This window comes from Argiope bruennichi, chromosome 4 (assembly GCF_947563725.1).
Source record: "Argiope bruennichi chromosome 4, qqArgBrue1.1, whole genome shotgun sequence".
Taxonomy (NCBI): domain Eukaryota; kingdom Metazoa; phylum Arthropoda; class Arachnida; order Araneae; family Araneidae; genus Argiope; species Argiope bruennichi.
In genome coordinates, this window is record NC_079154.1 from 56,431,190 (window position 1) to 56,446,042 (window position 14,853).

The 14,853-nt window shown below is 26.0% G+C and overlaps 1 protein-coding gene across 1 annotated transcript in view; it reads right to left on the minus strand.

Moving 5' to 3' along the window:
- Positions 1-1,044: 1,044 nt before the first annotated feature.
- Positions 1,045-14,853, minus strand: part of LOC129965779 (sodium channel protein PaFPC1-like) — a 37,974-nt gene continuing 24,165 nt past the window's right edge. Inside the window, exons 17-28 of the mRNA XM_056079955.1 lie at positions 13,326-13,499; positions 13,101-13,223; positions 12,632-12,767; positions 12,253-12,545; positions 10,998-11,174; positions 5,594-5,716; positions 4,394-4,645; positions 4,034-4,090; positions 3,826-3,952; positions 3,332-3,432; positions 2,928-3,204; positions 1,045-2,051 (exon numbers count right to left, since the gene is read on the minus strand). Of these exons, the coding sequence (XP_055935930.1) occupies positions 1,072-2,051; positions 2,928-3,204; positions 3,332-3,432; positions 3,826-3,952; positions 4,034-4,090; positions 4,394-4,645; positions 5,594-5,716; positions 10,998-11,174; positions 12,253-12,545; positions 12,632-12,767; positions 13,101-13,223; positions 13,326-13,499 (2,820 nt within the window). The 3' untranslated portion in view covers positions 1,045-1,071. The remainder of the gene's footprint in view (positions 2,052-2,927; positions 3,205-3,331; positions 3,433-3,825; positions 3,953-4,033; positions 4,091-4,393; positions 4,646-5,593; positions 5,717-10,997; positions 11,175-12,252; positions 12,546-12,631; positions 12,768-13,100; positions 13,224-13,325; positions 13,500-14,853) is intronic.

Below are 14,853 nucleotides of genomic sequence, written 5' to 3' on the forward strand. Positions count from 1 at the left end.
CAGTATAAATACTACTGAATCGTAGAGTTAACGAAGTTTGATGTTTCAAAGAATTTAAATTCTGTTAAATCACAGACTTTGTTCATGTAAATAATACTACACTGATTAAGCTTTGATTAAGTTTGAACAGAGAAGTTTTGTTCCAGAAAGTTTAACTTTTTTTTTTCTATTTGAATAATATTTTTATATGGTATCGTGTGATAAATTCATTCTTTAAGAAAAGTTTTTTCTAAAGATACAATAATATTTATGGTATCCAACACAGAATTTAACAATTTGATAAAAATGTTAACCGAAATAAATAATTTCAAATCAATATTCAATTTTAAAATTGAAAAAACTTCTTCAAAAAATTATTCTTTTTTTCCCCCACAAGGAATGTATTTTAAAATAGAAATTTCCAAAATTATAAAGATACTCAATTTTAATTCGCAAAACTTAGTCATAAAAATTTGTAATCAAAATACTTTAGATATCTGCTTGTTACTTAGTAAACCAAGAAACCAGCAAACATCTTTTAGGGACAACAAAATCCAGCTTTATTATTAAGAACAATTACATAGTAATGTGGGAATTAAATCATATATAATCCATAAGGAATTAAAAGGTATTATTTGAATTCACTATTTTTGAAAACAAAATTCAATATTAAACTTATGTCCCCACCTTATTTGAAAAACAAATCTGTAAAGTTTATTAATAATTTTGTTCCCTACATTGTGCTAACAATATTCCCCTCATTACCATTATTAAGTGTGCATGGTAAGATAAAAAAGCACCCAATAACCTTTAATCTTTTTTTGTATGTGTGTGTGTTATATCACATGATCATATCCATCAGAAAATTTCCATTTTATAACACTGAAGATGGTAATACGGTAACACACTTAAACTAAGAATTTCCACTACTCTGAACCAGTCATTTGAATAGTATACATTAGTTACACAGTATACAAAAGTCACTATTTGGAAGCACTTTTAATCTGAGCTTCAACAAATGTAATTATTTTAAACATGCATAGATATTTAAATCCTTCGATCATATTTTATGATTGATTTTTTTTTTAACTTTCACACTGAAGCATGACTACCAGACCGAACTTCTGCAGATAAATAAGTGTCAACTTTGTCACCTTGATCAGCCAATCTTACTTCACTGTAAAAGACTGGGGACCTCACTAGCCTCCCTGTATAGCGCCTCCAAGCACGCTGAATTATGTAAGCACAGTGGTTTTGCCGTTGCCTCCATAGTGTACTTCCAATTTTTTTCAAAGTTTTACCTTTGTTGTCGAGAAGACCAGGTATGCTGTCTGGTATTTCCACAAGGTGTGCCCTATGACTCATAAAATCCCGAGTAAGGGCATCCATTACATCAGCATAAAATACAAGGTCTCCTTCATAAATAGGAATATTAAGTGTTGCAATGAGATATCGATTTGGTTTGCCAAAGTGAAAAGGTTCTTCCAAAACATCCAACAGGTCCGGCAGATTGCTGAACTTGATGATGCCTCGGGCATTGCTGTCAAACTTTTGCCATACTTCAGCAAACATCTCATAATCCTCCTTCAACAAAATATTCTCATATTCACACATAGCAGTTTCATAACTATCTAAGACTATAACCAAATGTGTTTTAATGATAATATAGTACACGATTATAATGTATGACACAACAAAAAAGGTTGCAGATGTCAAGTTTTCTCCTGATGCTGATAAACAATGAAGAACATCTATCCAACCAGCTAGGGTAGAAAGTTGGAAGAGGAGTAGCATGGCTTTGGGGAATGTTTCAAAGCTAAGTTCTCCACTTATATCCCACGACTGCTTGATGCTATGGAATAGGTAGACCCCAAATATGGCATAAATGAACATAACAATGAACTGAAGAATTACAATGGTGACAAATGCTGGGATCGATGAGTACAAGGTATACAGTAATGGTAACATTCCCCTTACGTATCGCCTCAAGTATCGACGGCATTTTATAAAGCGTATTAATCGCAACATAGCTGGGAGCATAGGGGATGAGAAAAGATTTTCAAACAAAGTTCCTGAAAATAAATAATTAATAGTATTTATCTTTATGATGTTAATAATGTATATGACAATATAGTATTGGTTATTTACAATTATTATAAAAATCCTATATTACATTATGTCCACTTGCATAAACTAAAGTATATTTATTATATATGGTGTTTCCAAGCTGGTATAATTCTTTTATAGAAAAACATTGCAGTGATGAAAAATCTGGCAAAATATTAAAAGTGATAGAGTTTCACATATCACATGGAATAGCTAGATATCAAATATGGTATAAAAGAACATAACAATGAACCTAAGAACATAACAGGGATAAATAATAGGATAACAGGGGTAATAATATTGTCATAATCACATATCAATATTTATTTAGTTAAAATGGCTATTTGAATTTTTAAAAATATATTAGCATAAAAGATTTCCAAAGACAGTCAAACATTTCAACTAACTATGCTTATTTGGCTGTAAAATCTGACTCATATGATTATTTCTTTTAAATGAAATCACTAATATGATCCTCTAAAAAATCTGTATCTTAAATTAACTAAAACAGGTTTATTTGCTAAAACGACTGCAGACTTCAATGACATCATACTCAAATAAATATATAATCAATGAATTATAAATGCTTTCATTATGCTCAAATTTTCAATTGAATTGGAAAAAGTCTCTTGTATTTCAACAATCCATACGATTTCTTAAAATTCTTATTTTAATTACCAATTTCTTAGAAGCTTTTTTGGTTTAATGTAATTTAAAATTTGAGGTTCATTTAACAAGAATTAATATTAAAAACTTAGAAATCTAAAATAAATAAGAAAATTATAATTAAATAAAATAACTATAATATGTTTTAAAATGAAAAAAAATAAATCATTACTTACCACAAATGCAAAGTACTGAAACAACCACATCAAAGTGGTTCCAAAATGATAAGAAGTAGTAGTGTCGATATGCAATTAGTTTTAAAATGCATTCCAACGAAAAAATTACAATGAAAAATATATTGAGCTCAAACATAGCTAAAGCAAACATTTCTGATGGATCAGGGTCATACATATCTAAAGCTATGAGAAGCATGTGAAGTCCAATGAAGACAAAAAGGGCTATTTCAAAATTGTCACTGTTCACCATTCGGTAAACAAAAGCTTGAAAGTGCAACTGTAAAAAAAAAAAAAAAAAAAAAATGCAAATATAAAAAATGATTTTGATTTTTAAAAAATTCTCTACAATTTTTTTAAATGATATAATAAAAGGCCTCTACTTATCAATGTAAAGAATAATTTACCTTAGGAGGAGGGATAGATTTTTCCAGTTTGACACTTTCCATTTTTTTGACAGCTGCTTTATATAATTGATTTGTCCTTGAGCTTAGGCCATTTTCAGATTCTGAAAAAAAAGAACAGCCACTTTAAATCTAGTGATAGTAAATGGAATGTAACGTAACAAGCAATAGGATTTTTCTACTATAGTGAATGGAAAGTATCAGGAAAAGAAGAAATTTCTTATTGAAAAATGTAGGTAATTTATCAAACTTATCAAAAAAAAAAAAAAGACATATTATTAGTTAGCATGTAAATTTCAGAAAATAATTACTCTCTTTAAAATTTTATTTTGCTACTGAAGATAAATGAATAGTAGATATTAAAATATATTTTTAAAAAAAACAACATTTGGACTAAAATTTGAGTTTCTATTTAATAAGCAATGATCTATTAAAATCACAATAAGCTACATACTACTTTTACATAGTTGCAGTATTATAGGAATAAAGTTCAGTACCTCTTTTTTGATCGTTGAAATACCAACAAGTTACTCCAGCAAAAAGATTTAATGTCAGGAAAGTGCTGAACATTATGAACAGAGGAAAAAATGTTGCAGTATAGAGTTCATTCTTCATTTTATTTGACTGAAAGAAAATCAAAATTATAAAAATCGTAAAACAATATTTTTGACAAAATAAAATGAAACATTGATTAATGACACTCACAGCATTTGAATTATCCATAATATCTGTAACAAAACTTATCCAATTCTGCAGAGTTGCCTAAAAAGAAAAAAAAATATTTCATACCATATAAAAAAAAGATTTAATAAAAAAGAGCAATAAAATAATTAATAAGAAAAAATAATACACTCAGCCTGTGATAAAAATTTACAGGCAAATTAAATAATAACAATTAAGCTTCTGTAAAAAAATATTAAATATTATTAAAAATATAACATTTAATGCATTTAAATTTTAATACATTTTGAAATAATATTATAATAATAATATATAATTAATAATATTATAATAATAATATAATAATTGAAATAATATTATATATATATATATATATATACAAACCACTTGTAGCAGACCAATGAATGCATTTGATACATAATCAAAGTTGACAGGGGAATTTTTATAGGTTCCATTATTCTGAATGCATGCATCCACCGAAAGTGAAAGAACATTATTGTTTGCATCCACACATCGATACAGCATTCCACTGAACATTGCAGTACCAATTACAGCGAAGATTAGCCATAAGTAAAATACAAATAAGAAGACCAGGAGATGAGAAGGTAATGCACATTTTAATGATATTAGAATAGCCTGAAAAAAATATGAGTAATATCAGTAATTTATAATGACATTACAAAAGCTATTAATTTTTTGTAAGTGATGTGACCACAATAGCTTAAAATTTTTTAAATACAAAATAGTATTAAAATAGTAAATTCTTTCAAATTTCAAAATACTGTAAAAAATATTAAATATTATTAAAAATATAACATTTAATGCATTTAAATTTTAATACATTTTAATGTATTTAAATTTTATACTATAGGTAAATAATGTTTTCTAATATGGAAATATTAGTGAAGGAACAAATATTTCACCACTTTTCTAAATAAAAGATGATAATATATAGGTTTTCCAGATAATTGTGGTATTACCTAGTCAAATTTTCTCTCAGTATCAGTTAGTTTATTATACATTTTGCAGTATGATAGATCAAAGAAATAACACTTTTTACAATATGATTAAGGATTTAAATTACAAATGTGAGAGTAGGAAAATCTGAATAATCAAGCACTAGTAAAATAATCTACCAATAAAAAAGCACACCATATTTAAGGAAAGGTTTAAAATGCATACCCTTTTAGAAAAAGATTTAGAAGACATATTCATAATGTTGTCCAATATTCTGAATGTGCTGTTACAATATCGAGAAAATATTGTTAGTCATTTTGTGCTAATAGTATAATTATTACTATTAATAATAGTTACCTAAAACTGGAATATAAATTGACGAATACCAAACATAAGTGTATTCAAAGTAGAAAGCCTTATTAGCACAAGATATTCTATGATACCTCTATAATATTATCTAAAATTTTGAAGGCTTTATAATATCATACGCTTTTTATGACAGACAAAGGAAAATCAGTATTTAATAATACAAATCATTCCTGTAAACACTTACAATTGGAGAAATATATTTTAAATTTACAGCAAATATGTTTTAATATCTCTATTTATCTAATAATATTAACTTACCTTTGACTGCTTATTGAATCTCAAAGTCTTGTATAAATAGAGTAGGCGAAATACTCTAACTAATTTCAGCACAAATACTCCTTGAAAATCCAATTCATACAAGACGACATATATAGTTGTTGTCTGCAAATAATTCCAAATTAATAAAAACTATTATTTAAATTAGGAAATAAATTATCTCACAAAAATCATTTTTCGTAACTGAATTTAAATATGCACACTTTCTAAAAATCCTTAGTTTTTGGAAAAGGAAAAAATATTTTTAAAGGTTGCCACACAAATTTTGAAGAAAAAAATCCCTGAATGTATATGTAGTATAAGAGAAAACATACAAACTGAATTTATGTGCTAATTAGAATAACAATATTACCCCACCCACAGTTTTTAACAGTGGGAAAAAAAAAGAAGTGAAAAAAGAAGAAAGTGAAGTAAACATCAATTCAACATTACCAGAAATAATATGATTACTTAAGAAAAAAGATATTATAAATTTTTTTTCTGCCAATTCATATATATTGATATATTTCAGCACAAATTTCTACAAATTACTCAATTATCAGTTGCTTTTTCAGTTCTTTTGCAACAATTTGAATTGGAGAATTGCATTTGTTGGGCATTTTTTTCCCTTAAAATTTTTTATCTTTTCTAAAGCATAATAATGTTCCACAGGCTCTAATTTTACACATTATTTTACATATTGTAGCACATTACTTGAGATAAGAACTTAAATGTTCTTATCTCAAGGGAAACATGCATAGTGAGAAATAACTACAAAAATTAAGTACTTTTAAACACCTTAGTCATAAAAATTAAGCATTTGTACATGTATGCATACATAAACTCTCATGTTTTCTAAGCACATGATTTCTGTTTTATAATAATGCATAGTCTTTATTAATTTTAAATGTATATTCTTTAAATTTAAATATTTACTTCTGTATTTGTACAACGTCTTTGTAATAAAATGTGTAATATTTTTTATTATAAAACAAATGATGTCTTTCTGATTTTGAGAAAAATATAAAAATGAAAAACTATCAATACCAAAAAAAAAAATAAAGTCAATTTTTATAAGATAAGCAATAAAGATCTGAGATCTTCTTTTCAACATTTCTTAAATTTAACAAATTATCAATTCATTTAGGTGGATACATCATTTCTGAAAATGTTAATAGTGATGTGCAAACACAACATGATCAAGTGAAAATTTCATCCTATACTAACACATTATGTTTAGTAATTTTATTTGCAGTATTATTATTAAGAAGCTAAGAACTAAAGTATCCTGGAAAGGTTAACATCATGCATAAGGATTGAAATTCTTGTAGAGCTGAGTATTTACTGTATTAAATGGCAACAGTTATTTGACTGGTTATGTTCTTGTAACTGGCAATCGTGTAAACAAGCAAAGATTTCCATTAAACATCATAAGACTGGCAAACTTGCCACAAAATTGATGATATGCCACATTCCAAAAGAGTTTTTTAGGTCATTTTTTTAAATAGTAAAGAATAGCATCATTCAGAGAAATGGTCAGACTATAAAAAATTATCTTATCACTTCTTATTTCTAAAGTTAAGTAAAAACTTTTTTTACTTAATGTTCAAAAAATTTAATAAAAACTTGTCTTTTTAACTAATAAGCAAAAATTCTTATTTGAATTAAAACTACAGAAAAAATTACATTATATATTTCACGAAGAAATGAAAATGCTTTAACAAATCATATTTTCATAAATTCATGAACTTAAAAAAAGCAAACAAATTCATGAACTTAAAAAAAATTCAACTCTGCAAATAGAAGCAAAATGAAAATGAAAAGTGTCGGCTAAAACATTTTTTAAAAAGCTTTTTTTCTAAGCCATTGTGAGACAATACATCACAATGCATCAAAATTTAAATGTAACAAAACTCATTAAATAAAAAATCTCATTCAATGAGCTGCTTTAAAATTTTAAAGTTTAATTAAAGCAAAGAAACATCCTTCCCCCCCTCTTATCACGATGTTAGCAGCAATAAAATAGCATGACTCAATGATTCAAAAAAGCACTGTACATTTTATTTGTATTTCATTATAATAAAAATCATTGTTACAAATTGTGCCTAAAACCAATTTTCAAAAATTAATAAAGAAAAAAAAATGCATACATTTAAAACAAATTTGATATTACTAAAAACTATTTTTTTAAACTTTAAAACAGTATAAAAACAATTTTTATGCATTAATATACTTTGATATTGTGGCGAAAAAGTAGAAATTATTTTTTATTTTTTAATTAAGCTTCTAATTAATTTTTTTAAATTCTTAGCAGACCTCTAATACCCAAGAAGTAGCTTCTGAAACTTCATGCTCCTAATTTCAAAGACATATGTTACACATTGCTCTGTCAATCAGGACAAATATTTATACATAAAGAGCAATTTTATTTGGAAAAAAAATTGCATAAGAATTATAAAATTACAAAAAGCAAAAATATTTGTAGTGAACCCTGTAGAATAAAAGTTTCGAAGATTTTTTTTATTATTATTATTTTAAAAATTTTAAATACCAGATTTAGTAAGTCCAGATCTTTTAAGCAACAGTTTTAGATTTTCCTTAGTAAAAACCAAAATTTGACAAGAGTGGAAGAACAAATAATAATATTCAAATAGACAGGGGCATTAAAGAAAACACTGCAAAAAAATTATGATAATTAAAAACTTATGGTTTCAAGAAGTCAAAAGTATATTAGACTAGATTTTCAAAAGTATATTAGAGTAGTACATGCAACATTTAAATATATTTTCTAATGAAGAGTTTATTAAAATAATACAAAAGTAGAAAAAAATTAATGGTACTTATAAAGTTGCAGTTAAAAATTAGTAATTCCTATTGTATTATGTTATTAGAAAACATTAACTTCAATACCCAAGTTGAAATAAAATTATAAGAAATAAAAAGTGTGCTGCTTAAAAAGCTATTGCTGAAGTTGTATTGTTTTGAATCACTGAAATCTTTTCTGCTAAGATCTTGATGATAAATTTTATTTATCTTACTCAACATATATATTCATTTTTTTATACTTGATAAATTAGAGAGCTATGATGTATTAATATTCAGTGCTTGATATTCTATGGAAATGCTCTGATGGATTGCCGAGTGACTAATGGCTAAAAATATGTGCAGGTTATCCTTTACAACTAGTAATATATTTAGTTAAAATTTTATTAAACAGTAAAAACTTTTCTAAATTAAAAAGATTAAAGGAAGAAAAACAGCTATAAATGTATGATGATTAGTCATGAGGGGAAGAGGTGATAGTAACAGAAATCACTATCTAGTTTTTCACAGCTAATTAAGGATGCATTAACTAGTTGAGTGGGGAAAATGGAGTGAAGGTGATGGATATGACAGAATCATCGCATATTTATTTCCCTTCTTCCAACTAAATATAAAGTGAAATCATATTTTTCACTATTTATCCTTTTGCATTAAAAGCAATGACATTTTCATTAAAAACATTTCATGAAATGACATTTGCATTAAAAACATTTCATGAAATGACATTTGCATTAAAAACATTTCATGAAATGACATTTGCATTAAAAGCATTTTTCACATTCGAAGGAAAACATTTTTTCAATGAAGAGATAATAATTTCTATTATAATGACATCAAGCAATATGAGCCTAAATTAATAAAAAGTATGACCAGAATCAAAGTCAGTTATCATCAAGCTTATCAATTTAGTTAAGGATTCAATTGCAGTTGCATTTTCAGTATGAAAGATGATAAATGAAAATTTAGAAATGCAGATCTAAATAAATACAAGAGATTCCAAATAAAATTTAATAAAAATGATAAAGTGGGCTAAAATATAAATAATGCATATTATATATTACACAGGATCAATTAAAAATGAATCAAAATAAAATAAAGAATTGAAAGTTCTACTAAATTAAAATTACCTTTTAGAAGAAAATCATAAGCATCATGCAGAGAAAAATTAATGAACTTTATAGCCATAAAACTTCATGCAAACAAAAAGAAACTGCAAAAGAAAAATGTAACAAAAATAAAACTTTTTAAGATGTTTGTTTAAGACAAACATTTATCATTCATATAAAGATAAGGATTAAGAATGAAAAAAAGCAACCCCACAGGAACAAATTTCAAAATGGAAAAAGAAAATAACACTTTTTTTTTAAATATTAATATTAACCATTTCAAAATTAAAAATTATGAAATAACTATATATTGATTGAAATATAAATTAGAATGAAAAATGTATTGTTTATCATTCTATGTTGTCAAAATACTAAAATAAAACAACTCAGTAAACTTCATCTTAAATAAAAAAACAAACATATAAGAAGTGATAATAATTAATAACTTTATGATTTATTATTATATAAAACACTTTTCAGAAAATTAGCAAAATTTATAACAAATTCTTATAGATATTTCAATAAATTTTTTTAAAAAAATTCAGTTTGGCTTTGGTTCTGGTTTTTTTTTAAATATAGAAAATAATTAAAAATGTTTTAAAATTAATGGGTAATTTATTTCACTAAAAATATAACATTTATTTGTAACATATAATACAATCACTCTTAAAAAATAAATAAAACCTAGACAAGGAAGAATAGCACATAACCTTTTATGATTGGCCCCTTAGAAAGCAAAAGCATCATGTTTTAAACTATATATATATAAACATACTTTTGGAGATGAGTCGCCAAAAAGAAAACTAATTAACTTCAGTTTCAAATTTATTTTTCCATGGGAAAGCATGGTTTATATATGGGAAGAACCAATAAAACACAAGAGGAAGTGTGAGAAGTTTTTTCCTAATAATATTCTTTTTGGGAATTCTTTGGCACATGTTGGACTCAGGAAAGGGAATCTTAGGTATCCTTGAAAGTTATGCCATTTGTGTAAGGGATTTTTATCCCTTCACTCGTAGCATGAAAATTAAACACAGCAATTTTTAGAGTGCATAAAGAAATAATTAATAAAAAAAAGAGGATTTGGATCAAGAAATAAAATTTAATTTTAAAGTAATATGGGCTAAATTAATGTTTTAAAATAACAGGAAAATAATTAGGATTTAAATTAGATTAAAAGATATCACTAAACAAAAATACACACCTGACTACTGTGTGCATGTATATGCAATAAAAAAGCAAAATTTTGTTAATATAATATTAATACAAACCATAAGAAGAAAGGTCAAGAAGATAACAAAAACATGTACTTATCTTAAATAACATGGCAAATCATTGAAAAATACATTCACATTCATTTTTCTTTATATACATAGATAATTCAAATACACAGGCATCATAACCACATCAGCTCAATCACTTAAAATAATAATTGTTCTTATACTAAGCAGATTTTAGACAAACATTTTCATACTCACAACAGTAGTCAAGAACTCCAAAATACACCAAAAGTTGCTGCAATAACTTTTCAAACCATAACCAAACATCTTTAGAAGCATTTCCATCACAAAAAAGCCTGCAAATACTTTATCCAAATATGCAGCAATTACTTCTATAATCAGCAACTTCCTTTCAGAAAAGTTCAATTCCACTGCCTGCAATTAATTAATGAGAAATGATCAAGTTTATAATGAATCAAACGCGAGAAGAATAAAAAGGGGAGGGGGATAAAAATTTTATTGATAACCCTTTTTCACATTTTTAAATTCAAATAACACACAGATACATAATTAGATTTTTTTTTATATACCAGAGGTTAGGATGCAAAAAAAAAAACATTAAAATTACAAATAAAAAACAAAATTACTATTTTAACAGTACTTAATTTTGGAAAAAGGATTGTTATGAAACTGTTATGCATTAGTTTTTAAAAATTTCACATCATAATAATTTATCAGTTCTGTAACTGCATTAATTCACTTTTACTATTTTGGAATAGCAATCTTATATAACAATTATTACACAACACATTACAATGGCATAAAAACATCCTTTTATATTATCAGAATAATTTTTTAAGTATTAAAAAAAGTCCAAGCCGTATGAGCTAATCTATCACTTACATACAATTTCATGATGCTTTATATTTCGTAATAAGTAGTGAAAGTAATTACATTCGACATTCACGGAAGTTCTATTGAATTAATAATTTTAAAAAAAACAGCTTATTTTGTTTGTTACTATAAAAGGGAAATTTTTGACCAAAATAAACAACAATGGAATTTTAATAGTACTTTCAGATGAAATTATAAGGCTTTCTCATAAGAAAAGAGATTCATAATAAACATATATAATATATAAGCATAATATAACATATCTAATTCATTTAATATATTTTTTTTAAATGCTCCAAATATTTATCATACAATTTCTTTTAAAATAAGTTCTTTGCAGAACTTAAAAACAAAATTTTAAGGCTTTCTTAAAGATTGATCATTTTAGTATTAAAAAAAATTGGTAATTAATATTTGAAAAATAATAAAATTTAGTAAATGGACTAATTAGATATATAGATAAACTTCCACTGTAACATGATAAAATATAGAAACAGATCCTTCCATTTCAATCTGATTTCAGTTTTAAAGTTAAAAATATTTGATCACTAAAATTTAATGCAAATCCATTCAAGAGTCAGAGAAAAGCAATTTTGCCTATTTTCTAAAAAGCACTTACCAATTGACAATTGCTGAGCAGAATCATAAACACAATAAAGCTGAAGAAATATCTGCTTTTCAACAGTATCATACTTTTAGTCCTGATAACAGAACACATTCTGAAAAAACTGCAATCTTGCTTGCAAGCAGGACACATGTTATGACAAAATATTGGGAGACAGTCTTGGGCTTCTATTGTTGGATTTCTGTCACGATAATCAGCAGTGCATCCAAGCTCTATCCTTCTCATTCTACTGCCATTGAGATCAGATGATTGTATTTCATGTGTATTCCAGTCCATTTGAAAAATTTCTGATATGAGAAATAAGACACAATAGAATAAAACATTGCTAATTACTAATAAATGAATTAAAACATATATATATTAAGTAATTTACCTCCAGAACCAGTAGGACGGTATCTACAGTGTCTACCAAGAAATCGATTGCATTCAAATTGTTTTAAATGCAAAAGACTTTCATTTGACACAGAATCACTCCCAGTCATACAACTATTTCGCTTCATTGGCAGAGGCTAAAAATTAAATAAATTAAAGTTCATTAAAATGTAAAAAGAGGTACTTCATTATTGATCAAAATAATATGCATTTTAAATTATTCAATATTTTAGATGAAACAAAATTGCGTATAAGAAACATATTCATAAAACATAAATGAAATTATTAAAAAATTTTAATAAGACAAATTTATGCCACAATATAATTCTACGTGCCATTTTAAATCCATAAGAGTAATAAATAGTTAATAATGAAACAATCACATATTACTGCAATTTAATAAATAGTTTGCAAATTCACACAAAGATTTTAATTTCTATTAAAAATCATAATGTCATAAAATCACTTACAAGAGTCTCTTGATAAGATTTCAATAGAGATGTTAGACTAAGAAGCCGAAATGCTCGTAGTGCCTTGAATATATTTCTCTGTCCATCAAAAAATTTTATTGACAGTAAATCAATTAAATAAATCTGTAAGAAATGCAAAAATAATAAGGTTTTACTTTTTCTGTTATGAACATTATATATATCACAAAATAATGAAAAGCACATAAAGCTTTTATTGAAACTTACAACCAAAATGAAAAACTCAAAACGTCCCAAGTGACTTTTGAAGAATTTCTGTAACCCATAAGCCATCCACTTCAAAACCATTTCAAAGAAAAATAATATAAATACTACAGGGCTTGCAATTTTAATAATTGTACCAACATCAGGATTGCTGGATAAATAAGTTTGTTCAATGACCTGTAAGAAAGAATGAATATGTATAGTCTTTCTGTTATAAAAATTGATATAGTTATATAACAATAAAGCAGTTTTTACAAAATGTTTAACTGTTTGAAGAAAAGTAAAAACAAATTTTCTACAAATAATAGATAAGAAATATTTTAAGATTGCTTATAATCAATGCAATTTGACAAATAATTTTAGAATAAGTTACAAATAAGTACATAAAGCCAAATACATCAAATAACATTCAATTTAATACATTGTTTTGCAAATATTTCTCATCAGTTAAATTTGAAAAGCAGACAAATTTTGGAGAAATATTACATTTTAAATACAACAGCAATAGCTTCTGAATTATTACTGTTTATTTATGATTATCACTTTTTTATACCAGTCACCACTGTTGATCAACTGGTTTGCAGGGAATATTTTTTGCAGTGCATACTTTTAACCTAATGGATTTATTGCTTCGAATAAGGCACCATGTGTAAGTGGCATCATTAAAAAAACAACGGACTTATTTCAAATAAAATCATATAATGGTTAATTTCTTTCATCAATTTTTCATGTTCTTAAAAATGCTTGCATATTTATGTGGTCTAATTTTTTTTCTTTGTTATTTTTGCAGCCACAATTCTTATGCTAAAATACTCTACAGAAAAGAAAACTTTTTATGCAGTCATCTCTCATAAGGATACTGTTCCTCTTGCTTTCTGCAAGAGAGGCAGTTTTCCTTCAATATGGCTGTGGACCTCAGCAGCCACAAAAATTCTGAATAGTCATTACATAGAAGAGAATGTGTTTTGTAGCATAAAAGTTGTTATTTTGTTTATTTGTTTTTAAAAGAAAGGTATGGGAAGTTCTAGAGATTCTCTATGTCAACCAATTATCCCTTTTCTCTCTCTCTCTCTCTCTCTCTCTTACCACACACAAAACCAATTATCCTTTTTTCTCTGTCTCTCTTAAACATGCACACTTATGTGTAAAGACACCCATGTTGCCTATAAGCTAGCAAACTAGCAAGTTTGCCACTGGTGTAATTTGATGATGACCAAGTTTTCAACATTTGTGAAAATGGGATTTGAAGTAAATAAACCCAAATGGACTGGGGTGTGCAGCTCAGAAACCTTTAAATACTTATTACACAAATGTTTCAAATCATTATCTAGGTCAGGACAATAGATCAGAAAAAATTCCCATTTCCATTTCAATACAGAAAGTGATTTGAAGCTGTAAAAGAATTCTGTGATATATGTACACATACTTCTACATTAAACTTACCTTTAAAAAGGTACATTAAATCATTATTTTTACTGTATAATTTGGCTAATTTGAATATTTATAATTCTAATTTGTCGATTATATGAAT